The sequence below is a fragment of the Paroedura picta genome, chromosome 3 (genome assembly GCF_049243985.1).
Source record: "Paroedura picta isolate Pp20150507F chromosome 3, Ppicta_v3.0, whole genome shotgun sequence".
Lineage (NCBI taxonomy): Eukaryota > Metazoa > Chordata > Lepidosauria > Squamata > Gekkonidae > Paroedura > Paroedura picta.
Window position 1 is genome coordinate 6049695 of NC_135371.1, and position 11676 is coordinate 6061370.

At 48.7% G+C, this 11676-nt stretch overlaps 1 protein-coding gene across 3 annotated transcripts in view; it reads left to right on the forward strand.

Moving 5' to 3' along the window:
• LOC143834042 (uncharacterized) overlaps positions 1–8921 on the forward strand; it is a 120057-nt gene extending 111136 nt beyond the window's left edge. Inside the window, exons 1-3 of one of the 3 annotated variants that reach the window (XM_077330575.1) lie at positions 832–926; positions 2712–2880; positions 6581–8921. In XM_077330575.1, the coding sequence (XP_077186690.1) occupies positions 2727–2880; positions 6581–7905 (1479 nt within the window). In that variant the 5' untranslated portion in view covers positions 832–926; positions 2712–2726 and the 3' untranslated portion in view covers positions 7906–8921. Of the gene's footprint in view, positions 1–831; positions 927–2711; positions 2881–6580 lie in introns of those variants that run through there. The other 2 variants (XM_077330576.1, XM_077330574.1) reach the window with 2 other exon arrangements.
• Positions 8922–11676: the final 2755 nt, after the last annotated feature.

Genomic DNA, 11676 nt, shown 5'->3' on the forward strand with positions numbered 1-11676 from the left:
CTGCTAGTTATGATTGATAAATAGAACCTCCCTGTTCAGAGGCAGTCCACTCCCTGTTGCCAGGGGCAACTCTGTGGGGTTAATGTTGCCCCCATGCCTTTCCATTCCTGAGAGGCTGGCCCCGGTGGGATGAGAGAACCCTTTGGTTTGATCCAGTGGGGCTCTGCTATTTTTCAGACAAGGACAGGGCGTGTCGCTACCAGATTTTAACATTTGTTAAGTGGGACTGGGGAGGTCTAGATAAAAAAATTGGTCTATATGGAGCAACAAAAAGTTTAATAGAAAGCAAAAATAGTATTGTAATATATATTTTTTAATTAGAACATAAGTACAATTTGCCAGGTGCCCCCAGATGTCCCTCCAAAAGTGGGACAATCTGGTCACCTAACGCTGCCCAGTTTCCTTAAAAAAAAAAAAAAAATCCAGCCCCCCCCCTCCCCTCTGGCTCTCCGGGTGTGTTCCTGATGGGAAGGGACAGGTGAACTTTGGGTGGGAATCCCTGGATGAAGAGAAGGAGGAACCCGAAAAGAGCCAGGGGATTATTGGGGAGGAGGGGTCCCTTGGGTTCATTAATCTAGGGGTAGTCGACCTGTGGTCTTCCAGATGTCCATGGACTACAATTCCCATGAGTCCCTGCCTGTGTTTGCTGGCAGGGGCTCATGGGAATTGTCGTCCATGAACATCTGGAGGACCACAGGTTGACTACCCCTGCGATTAGTCCCTCCGTTTTGGATGGGCAGAACTACAGTCCCCAAAATCCTTTGCCAGGGAAGGGGCGGAGTTCCCACAGAGGCTCGCATGTCTTTGTCCTCCTTCCTCGGTCTCCCGGACCAAGGGGGGGGGGGGGTCGAGGGCTGGGCTGGGGTCTCCCCTCTTTGCTTCTGGAGGAGGAGGAGGGGGGCTTCTCAGGCGCTGCAGAAAACAAGGTGCGCTCCTGGTGCTCCAAAGGGGAGGGAGGGGGGCGGAGGAGACCCATTGCCGGGGGCGAAAGGGCTGCTTTGGGGGGAGTGGGGGGCTCTGGGGGGCAAGGCTGAGCACCCGGGGGAGGCATCAAAAAAGGAGGGCTGGGGGGGGGGAAGGAAGATCTCTCTGCGCCCCGGGCGGCTCCCTTTCCCCGCGATCGGGGAGGAAAAAGACGCCGGGCTTCCCAAAAGGGTTGGAATTGCGCCCTGGGAATCAGGGACCCAGATTAGCCCTTTTCCCCACTGCCGCTGCCGCCCCCTCCCCCGCCTGTGGCGGGCTTGGGTGCTCCAGTCCAAGACGGCCCTTGCACGCAGACACCTAGCTCCTCAGGATGCCTAGCTGGGAATCCTTTTCCTTGAGCTGTTCCTTATCTACAGCTCAAACCCGCTGTGCGGGGAGGCGGCGGCCAGCCTGGGAGACCGCCCGACCTTCCAGCTGCGTGGCTTCTCCGACTGAGGGCTTTTTTTGGATGGCATTGCAGATCCTTTGGTCAAGATTCTCCACTTATATCTGTTTGTCCTTCCTTTTGAAAATATTATTATCGATAGGGGGACAGTCCCTGTCTGCTCCCTTTGAATTTGATGCAACTTTGAAGCAAATTGAACCAAGGGGAAATCTAGTTGGCAGCACTTCTCTTCCATGGAGGGCTGTCCCCAAGGGTTCATTAGTCCAGGGGTAGTCAACCTGTGGTCCTCCAGATGTTCATGGACTACAATTCCCATGAGACCCTGCCAGCATTTGCTCATGGGAATTGTAGTCCATGAACATCTGGAGGACCACAGGTTGACTACCCCTGCGATTAGTCCCTTAGTTTTGGATGGGCAGAACTACAGTCCCCTAAATCCTTTGCCAGGGAAGGGGCGGAGTTCCCACAGAGGCTCGCATGTCTCCAGGGAGGGCGGTATAGAAGTATGATAAATAAATAAAATAAATAAATAAGGTAGCATCTCTCGGATATTCCAAGATTACAGTTCTTTATTGTATCTTATTTCTCCACATTATTTCTAGTTTGCCTTTCTCCCTTGGACCTAAAAGCCAGTTGTGGGAAGTGGGTCAGTGTAGTCCAGGGATGGGACGTTCAGGAGGCAGGGCTATAGGATAAATGACTGTAGAAGTCACCAAAAGTCTAAAAGCAAAATTCAAAGAATGTTTAGTATTAGCAGGACAGATTAAATGGTGCAAAATTCCCTAGTAGGATCCTCCCTTTAGTAAGCTGTACGTGAAAGTACAGATCAGAGTCCCTCCTAAGCAGTTAAGTATTTGAAAGGTGGTCCCTTGGAGGAGGGCAGGGAGCAATTCCTGTTGGAAGCACAGGAGAAGGAGTCTTAGTAATGGGATAAACTGTGTGTAGCACGGTAAAAGCTAGATTTCAGGGGGGAAATGTTCACTGTCAGGGTACTTTAACGGTGATCTTGGCTGCCTCAGGAGGTGGTGAGCTCCCCCTCACTGGCAGTCTTTAAGCAGCGGCTGGACAGATAATTCTCCTGGATGCTTGAGGCTGATCCTGCATCGAGCAGGGGTTGGGACCAGATGACTTGTATGGCTCCTTCCAACTCTATGATTGTATAATTTTTCTAACTCACTGTGTGATTCATTGAGTGGTGTCATAGCCCTTAATACAGAGTTATTACACCTGAATCTTGAGGTATTCTCCAGAGTTTATCGCCGTACGTTTGATGTGTTCCGTATTTTTCTTTCACATGTGTCGCCTGTGGGATTCTACTTTTCTTGTGTGAATCCTCACTCAGGGACCGTCAGAGAAGATGAATGGGCGACATTCTCCTTTGGGGCCGCCCGTGTCCTTCGAGGAGGTGGCCGTGTTCTTCACGCGGGAGGAATGGGCTCTGCTGGATCTGGCCCAAAGAGCTCTCTACTGGGAAGTCATGCGGGAGAATTACAAGATGGTGGCCTCTCTGGGTAAGGATGTTGGCCCTCTTTGCGTGAATACGGAAGAGGAGGGTGGAAGGAATGTCTGTGACAAATCCAGGCAGGTGACAGCGTCCCCAGAATTACAGAACCCCGTGCTTCACAGACCCAGCTGATCTGACCAATTTTGCCTTGGCCCCAGAGATCTTTTCCAACCTCAGGAGACGCAAAGTTGGTTAATACAGGGGTAGTCAACCTGTGTTCCTCCAGATGTCCATGGACTACAATTCCCATGAGCCCCTGCCAGCATTCGCTGGCAGGGGCTCATGGGAATTGTAGTCCATGGACATCTGGAGGACCACAGGTTGACTACCCCTGGATAGATCCTGGTTCCAACTTCCAGGCAGGTCTTCAAGTTCTCCTGGCGTTCCAGATCTTCTCTAGACGACAAAGATCAGTTCCCCTTGTGGGAAAGGGCAGCTTCAGGGTCGAAACAGATGTGAGCCCAGTTGGACCCCAGTTGGACCAGGGACAATGACAACATTGCAGCGCCTGATGGGAGAGTTTTAAAGCTTGGGAGGGGTTGTGTGTTAAGGGGTGTGTGTGGATCCAGCCAGTTGGCAGGCACTAAAATGGCAGCAGCTTCCCTCATTCCAACCCAAGGATACTCTCCTGTTTAGTTGTTCCCTTTATTGGTGGACTCCATATTGGGATTTGATGGTAAAAATAGTTGATACTGGGATTTTGATTTCTATCAGTATCTTAGCTGAGGAAAAATAAAAATATGATGAAATCTTTTTGTGGAAGCTGGCCAACTTACACTAATCTCCCAGTCAGAGACTGTTCAGCAGAGTGAGAAAATTGTATATAAAAACTGCCAGGTGATACCAGCAGGTTCTTTGTTATTTTATTCTTATTTGAAATACCAAGGTGCATCCTTTTCTGTTGTAAAGCTGAATATGTTTGCTCGCATACCAGAGAACGGTCAAACGCAATATTGAACAGTAACTTTTTCTCTGAGGTAAAATCTGGTCTTCAGATAGACACTTCCTTTTTCTTTCCTTGTTCACATAAAGTTGACAGTCTGGTTATAATATTGTTTCATTTGACATTCACAACACGGGCATGGCGATTGCTTGACATTTTCTTGACAGATAAACCTGAACATTAACACAGAGAGAGACTCAGTTGCTCTCTCACAAACCACCAACTGTCAAAATCCAACTGTCAAACGGAATACTCCCATCATGCATCACTTCAGAGTGTGCCTGCAAGGATGCAAAGCAAGAATTCCAACACTCCATAGGAGGGGGGAAATCTCCCAAGCTGGGGCTGGCAGTCCTATTAATGGGACAGATGAACTGAAAAGGGAGCGGAGGAGTACAGATATTTACTATCTGACGCTGAAAAGTTCTACCTCTCTCCTAGTTTCAGAGCCCCCCCACCCCCACCTGGCTCCAGCGAGAGGCAAAGGGAGGAGGCCACTCAGCTGAGTGGAAGGACTTATTCCCTAGCAACCCCACTGTGGGCAGCACCCTGAGCCAGACAGCGGGAGGGGAATCCAGGGCAACTGGGAAGAGCTGGGGGGGGAGGGGGGCAGGGGTTGAGTCTGTCATTTTTGGAGGGTTGAGAATGGCTAGTTGGAAGGGGAGAGTGGAGGGACATTATAGCTTGATCAGGCATGCGAATTAGAAACCTCAGGAGATCTGAGACCCTTGGTGAAGTTTCTCTGAGGGGGGAACAGATTGTACTGAGGCCTTAACAGCGGGCCCTTATGGACGCTTTCCCGGGCTCAGCCCAATTGGGGAGTAGGAATCTGAGTGCGATTTCCAAGGACTGCATGGCCTGGAGGGTTTCCCAGGTCCAGCAGGGAACTGAGTTATCAGGAGAGGGCTTGGTTTGTCTGTTGTGAACCTGGCCGAGAGAAGGTTTCCCTTACACTGGTGCTGTCAAAGTCCTAATATGCTTCAACCCCTCCCAGTGGGTAATATTTACCTCATTTTCCTGAATAAACTACATGCCTGGAGTTTCTTCCTAGTAATGCTGAATTGTATTTTCTTCCAACCTATGTATAATTCAGTTTACAGGTCACCCGTTCCCCTACACAGGCTTGGATGATTTATCATAGAATCATAGAAGAGTTGGAAGGCGCCATACAGGCCATCTAGTCCAACCCCCTGCTCAACGCAGGATTAGCCCTAAGCATCCTAAAGCATCCAAGAAAAGTGTGTATCCAACCTTTGCTTGAAGACTGCCAGTGAGGGGGAGCTCACCACCTCCTTAGGCAGCCTATTCCACTGCTGAACTACTCTGACTGTGAAAATTTTTTTCCTGATATCTAGCCTATATCGTTGTACTTGTAGTTTAAACTCATTACTGCGTGTCCTCTCCGCCTGTTTTATTTCACCTGGGACAGGTCTCTCCTGCTTTGGGTTTTCCTCCTGTGGCATGAGGTTGCACAGACCCTGAGGTTGTAGGTGGTAGAGGTGGTTGAACAAAAGAAGGCCTTGCAGTTTCTGCAAAACGCAGGCTCTATTTGTAATGGTCCACAGCAGAGTTTAGTGACTTCGTGGTTAATTTTGAAACAACACTTCTAGTTTCCATGTGTCTGTTTAAAAAGGAATCCATCACAAAGGAGATGAGGGGGAGAAACATTTTGGGGGCTCTTTCAGGGAAACAAAGAGGGAAAGATCTCTGTTGTGTACCTGGATAAGGTTGTGTTTTTGTCTGTCAGGCTTCTGAGGCTGGGGAGTTGAGCACTTTGAGGGCCTCAAGACATATTTTCCCTCATGCACAGGCCTTGGGCATTGCAGCAAAATTCCACTGTATCTAAATGTGTATCCAGGCTGCTTTCAGTTTTGGGATACAGGAATGACATCACCCTGGTGCTTAAAGTTCAGTGCTAGGCAGAGTTCAAATGGGAGATTCCCACCTTAAATGCCCTGAATGGCTTGCATCTTGAAAAGACCATGTCCTCTCCTCCTGCCTGACCTTCCAGCTAAGCTCTGCCCTCTTTGTAGAGGGTGGGTGGGTGATGTTCAGAGACCCCTTGAGGCTTGCCTGATGATTCCCCCCCCCTTTCTTTTTGGTGCCAGGCCCAACGTTTTCTCTTCTGCTAGACACTTCGTTAAGGTTGTTATAGCTAGAATGATGGTGTTATCTGTTATTGTTCCCCAGATGAACATTTCAAATCCATTTCCATGTTTAGTTGTTAGATGCCCGACCTGAATCATTGAGTGCTGTGTTTTAGGATTTTTTATCCTTTAGATATATCTTATTTTGTCACCCATCTTGTGGAGGTTTCCTGGAGAAGTGACATGGAACTGTTCCAAAAAAGGCAAAAAGGCAGACTTCTCATTTACTGTCCTGAGGGGACAAAATATAAAATGACTTGGGAGCATTTCGACTCGATATTTATGAGGCTACCAAATTCTTCGAGCAAGAGGCCTTTCCAGTGCCTTTGGATCTCTAAAATAACAAGAGCACACAAAAAAAGGTAACAGCAAAAAATAAGTTGTGTGTACAAAAATGTATACAATAATTTATGTACACATAACCTATTTTTTTACACTGCCTTTGGATTGCAAAGAAGCAGTTCCTCTTTGGTCTGCTTGTCTTTATCTTTGGCTTGCAGTCAAGACAGATTCTGTCCTGGTTCTTATTTGGGAAAGTACCATTTGGTAATAACAGGCTGTGCTAAGTGGCCTTTCTATCCCAGCGCTCTTATTGAATTTCTCTCTGTCCTTTCCAGCAGGAGATGCAACAGACACGGAGAGGCAGGGGCAAGTAGGAGAGGTGTCTTCAGAAGGAGATAAGGATCTAGAGGAGGAACCTTGGGATCAAGATGGACCTCTGAGACAGCTGAAGAGAAAAAGAGAAGGGAGATGGAAGAGAATGAAGAAATTGGTCACCATTCAGGAAAGAAACATATCTGAGATCCCTGCCCAAGGCAGAGCACAAAAAGAAAAGGTAAGGAATAAGTTCTCCATAAAAGAAGTACGGTTCAGCTGCAGATCTTCTGTTACAGAAGACAAAAAGATCCAAACAGGCAAGAAAACATACAGTTGCCTGGAGTGTGGGAAGAGCTTTCGCCAGAAGAAAGATCTTACTTTGCATCATAGCATTAACACAGGGGAGAATCCCTATAAATGCTTGGAATGTGGAAAGAACTTTTCTTGCAGTGGAGACATGGCTAAACATCAGTGGATTCACAGAGGAGAGAAGCCCTATAAATGCTTGGAGTGTGGAAAGAACTTCTCTAAGAGTAGCCACCTCACTGTCCATCAGTGGATTCACACAGGAGAGAAGCCCCATAAATGCTTGGAGTGTGGAAAGAACTTCTCTCACAGTAGCGACCTCACTAACCATCAGTGGATTCACACAGGGAAGAAGCCATATAAATGTTTGGAGTGTGGAAAGAACTTCTCTCAACGGGGCACCATGACTAGACATCAGAAGATTCACACAGGAGAGAAGCCTTTTAAATGCTTGGAGTGTGGAAGGAACTTCTCTCAAAGTAGTGACCTGACTAGCCATCAGCGGATTCATACAGGAGAGAAGCCCTACAAATGCTTGGAGTGTGGCAAGAATTTCTCTCAGAGCAGCACCCTCACAAGCCATCAACGGATTCACACAAGAGTAAAGCCCTATGATTGCTTGGAGTGTGGAAAAAACTTTTCTTGCAGTGAGGCTATGACTCAACATCAAAGGATTCACACAAGAGAGAAGCCGTATAAATGCTTGGAGTGCGGAAAGAAGTTCACTCAGAGTAGCGACCTGACTAGCCATCAGCGGATTCACACAGGAGAGAAGCCCTACAAATGCTTGGAGTGTGGGAAGAGCTTCTCTCAGAGTAGCAACCTCACTCGCCATCAGCGGATTCACACAGGAGAGAAGCCCTACAAATGCTTGGAGTGTGAAAAGCACTTCTCTCAGAGTAGCAAACTCCTAAGCCATCAGCAGGTTCACACAGGAGAGAAGCCCTATAAATGCTTGGAGTGTGGAAAGAACTTTTCTTGCAGTGATGCCATGACTAAACATCAAAAGATTCACACAGGAGAGAAGCCCTATAAATGACAGCGTTAACTAGGAAGACAGCAGACTGTCAACGTTTTTCAGAGAACACGCCTAATGTACCAGAGGGTCAGTGAATCTTGTCTTAATGGCAGATCCTTTCTAAATCCTAACTGGATGTTCACTTCGGCTCCTTAGATTCATGAAGTTTTCATTTATACTGTGAAAGAGTAAGAATTATCCTCCCAGGAAAGATTCTCCCAGTCAACACACTCCCCCCATGTTTCTGCTGATAACGGATGTCTGACATCTACCAACTAGAAGGGGCCATGCATTGGCTAAGCGCAAATTCTGCTGCTTAGCTAATGGATCGGACCAATCTGTGGAAGCACAAGGCAGAATAGAACAGATGAGGCAATGACCAATCGAGTAGCAGCTGGTTACAAACCAGCTGTAACTTGATTTTCCAAATTCTAACACAGCGTTACACGCCTGAGCATCTGCCTTTCCCATCTTCTTGGAATTGCAAGAGAGAGTCTGCACTGAGTTCCTTCTGCACTGCTTCACCCCTGGCCTCCCGCAGGGTTCCCCCCATGCAGGCTGAAGGGACAGCTCTTTGACAGGCCTCTCCCTTCCCGTGTCGAGGAAGGCTATAGTGGAACAGGGGATAACTTGCTTAATTTGGTTGCTTTACAACTTAGGGCCATGCCAGAAACAGCAAGCAGGCCTCAAACTAATCTCTCTGCAAAACTCCCAGCTTCCGGGTAGCTGTAGACGACATAGTCCTTGAAGCCTGAAGCCTTTTGTGCCCCTGTCCTTCAAGCTCAGTAGCTGGGCCTAGTTGGGACATCTGAAGATAAGCAGTCCCTTTCCCAGCTGTTGCCAGTTACTGTTTTGAGACGTTGACCCTGTTTCTCGAATGGGTCTTCTTCGGCCCAGCCCAATTGGTCATTGTTCTTGTTCCCACTCTGATGCCCAGCGTATCATTGGACTTAGTATTCATTGGCATATTAATTTGATTGATTTGACTTATTAAGCCCCACATGGGACTTTCCAATAAAGAACTCCATTTTGTGTGATGCTTTTTCTTCCCTTTTCATCTTGACCTCACGTTTTGCTGGGACTGTTCCCTTTGGATTTTGCCGGCCTGGCCATTTGACACCCTGCTTGCAATGCCACTGTGTAATCTTGGCTTGTGAGTACAAGTACTAGACAGAAATATTAAATACCTTTCTAATTTTCATTCGCTGCTAGGATTAAACTTGTTTTCTTTGCCCTTTTAATACAAATGAAAAAAAATATGTAAATACAGGTCTGTTTCTTGAACGTTCCAAAAAGGGACCCCCCCCCCCGGAATCTTCTTCATCACATGACCTTTGTGGTTTGCTGAGGACTCTGCTCTGGATAGGGCTGAGACTCCTTGTCTAACTCTCAGATAGACCCGAAAACTGCCTCTGGATTTTGGGCGGCTTGGGAACCGTTCAGAGGTGATGGCAGCCTACCTTTTAGGAAGGGTGGACTAACAAATCTTCTTGCTTTCTAACTGAGACTGCCCCACTAAAGAAGGAACGTCACCTGGGGGGGGGTGTCTGAGGATTAGGCCCTCCTCATGAGTGATGTCCCAATAGAGGCCTTAACTAGTCTGGCCCTTAGACTCGGGAGCAGGCCTGGTTAACTCATAGGCCGGGCTTAGGGGAGCAACCGAGAAACAGGCTGCTGAATCCCACCAACGGACCCCCTGGACCAGCGAGGAGGCAGCCAGTGCCATGCTTCTGCCGATGCCACTGCCACCGTAGCGGCAACCAACATGGCGACACTGCGGAAAGTGGCCCGGCGACCCCAAGGTTTGAGCACCACTGCCCCGGACAAAGATTCTATCCCACCCACCTCACATACGATCCTGATCCCAATCAACCATCATTACAAATCACTTGGCTGGCTATTACCAGGCATCACTATAATTAATAAACATTATAATCTGCAAAAAGACAACTCATCCACTGCCTGATTCCCACCTCCCTGAATTATTCCCCCAATTGGAGGAAGAAATGGATGAATGGCCTGCCCTGGTAGTTTAGTCCCAAACAGGAAGGGGCCCTCAGCCAGGAAAGGCTAATAAGATTTCAGATCTCCACCTACAACTTCCTGTGAGTTTCAGAAGTTTGCTAGGTGGAAGAGGAGCCGGCCTCAAAATGCGCCCCCTGCCAGGGAGTTAACCTGGTCTCTTTCAAGTTGGGGTGAATGGGGGGGGAGGGAGCTGCCTCCTGGGAGTCTCTGCGTGCTTCTATGGGGGGGGGGATCCAGGAGGCCCAGAAATGGCACCCTGCCAGCCCTCTGGCAGCCAGGTCCCACCAGGAGGTAGGTATCCCTGAACCTCCCTGACTGTACAAAGAGGTGCTAGTGAGGTGATTAAAACAAGGAGAGACTGGCCGGATGAACTTCAGGCAGACTGTCCTCTAGCAAGGGTGCAAACGAATTAAAACAGGGATAATTTGAACCACATTTCAACGGCATTTAAAGCAGCTGAAGGCCCTACCCCTAAAGAAGGCAGAAGTCTTCCTCCTGAGATGGCAAATCCTATTTGACTCCCCACTCCCTTACTTGTGAGTAAACCTCCCCAGGCTCTGAACAGAGCTTTCCCCACCCCCAGCACAGAAGCAGCTGGCCTCCTTTCCCCAATTCCCACCTGGTGTTTCCTTCTGTGGTCACCCTGCCCCTTTAACCCCCTCGGAGCTTCAGAGGAAGGGAAAACCTTCCACTCAGGGAGGCTCAGGGCTGCCAGCCTCCAGGTGGGCCGGAGCTGGCAGGGGGGCTGCTTCTACTCATTCACCCTGGGGAGAGCCGTTTTGATTATTGAGAGAGTTCCATCAGCTTTTCTCATCAATCCGGCCTTAATCACCATAAGAGAATTCCCACAGGGGAGAAACCATAAGAATGTTCCTAACGTGCGGAAAGATTTCATCCCAAGGCAGGGCTCTCTCCTCACCAAAGTGCTCACAGTTGGGGGGGAGACTTCACATTGAAGCGTTCCTCCAGCACAGGAGCCGTCTCGGTACTGAGACTGGAGTCAGAGCTGAATCTGCTTGTATTGTTTGCACGGGCCCTGGGTCGCCCTCTCCCCCCACCCCTCAGCAGCGGTCCGCGACAGGTTGCAGACCACTGCTCTAGTGGACGGCCTCTGGCATGAGGGGAGATACCTGCCTATGTAGGGACAGTCAAATACTCAGCCTTGACAGGCTGTAGGACCACTGGAAGGGGTAGATAGGTGGAGGAGAAGCTGGTCATCCCCCTCTGGGAGGATTTGGGGAAGCAACAGAGGAAGGGGGCATCTGAGAGCCACCCCCCTCATAGGACCCTGATCCAATCCAAATATTACAAGCCACTTGATTGGCTTTTATCGTGCATCTGTAATAATCGAATCCGCGTGTCCTTCTGTTTGTGGTAGGCATCACTCCTCAGAATAATGCAAGGCATCTCAAAACTGGCCAGCAGCATCCGGAAGAATTTCATGGGGGAACCTGTCAGAATTACAGGCCCTTCATATTTCAAGATAAGTTTCTCTCTTGCTGCAGACAGACAAACAGGGCTGCCCATCTCGATCCATCGGCCAACATGGTTTTCAAGGAATCCTGGACTGTGGACCTCTCCCCTCTTTTCAAACAGGCAACTACTTTTTATATTCTTTTCTACTCCCTCTTTAGGCAAGCACCTCCTTTTCCCCCTCCCGGCCTAGATCGCAGGTCGGTTCCTCTGGCTGCAGACAATATTCTGCTTGACTGACTGCTTAGTTTTGAACTGACTCTACCTAAGTGTCTTAAGAGCCTCTTGTGGCGC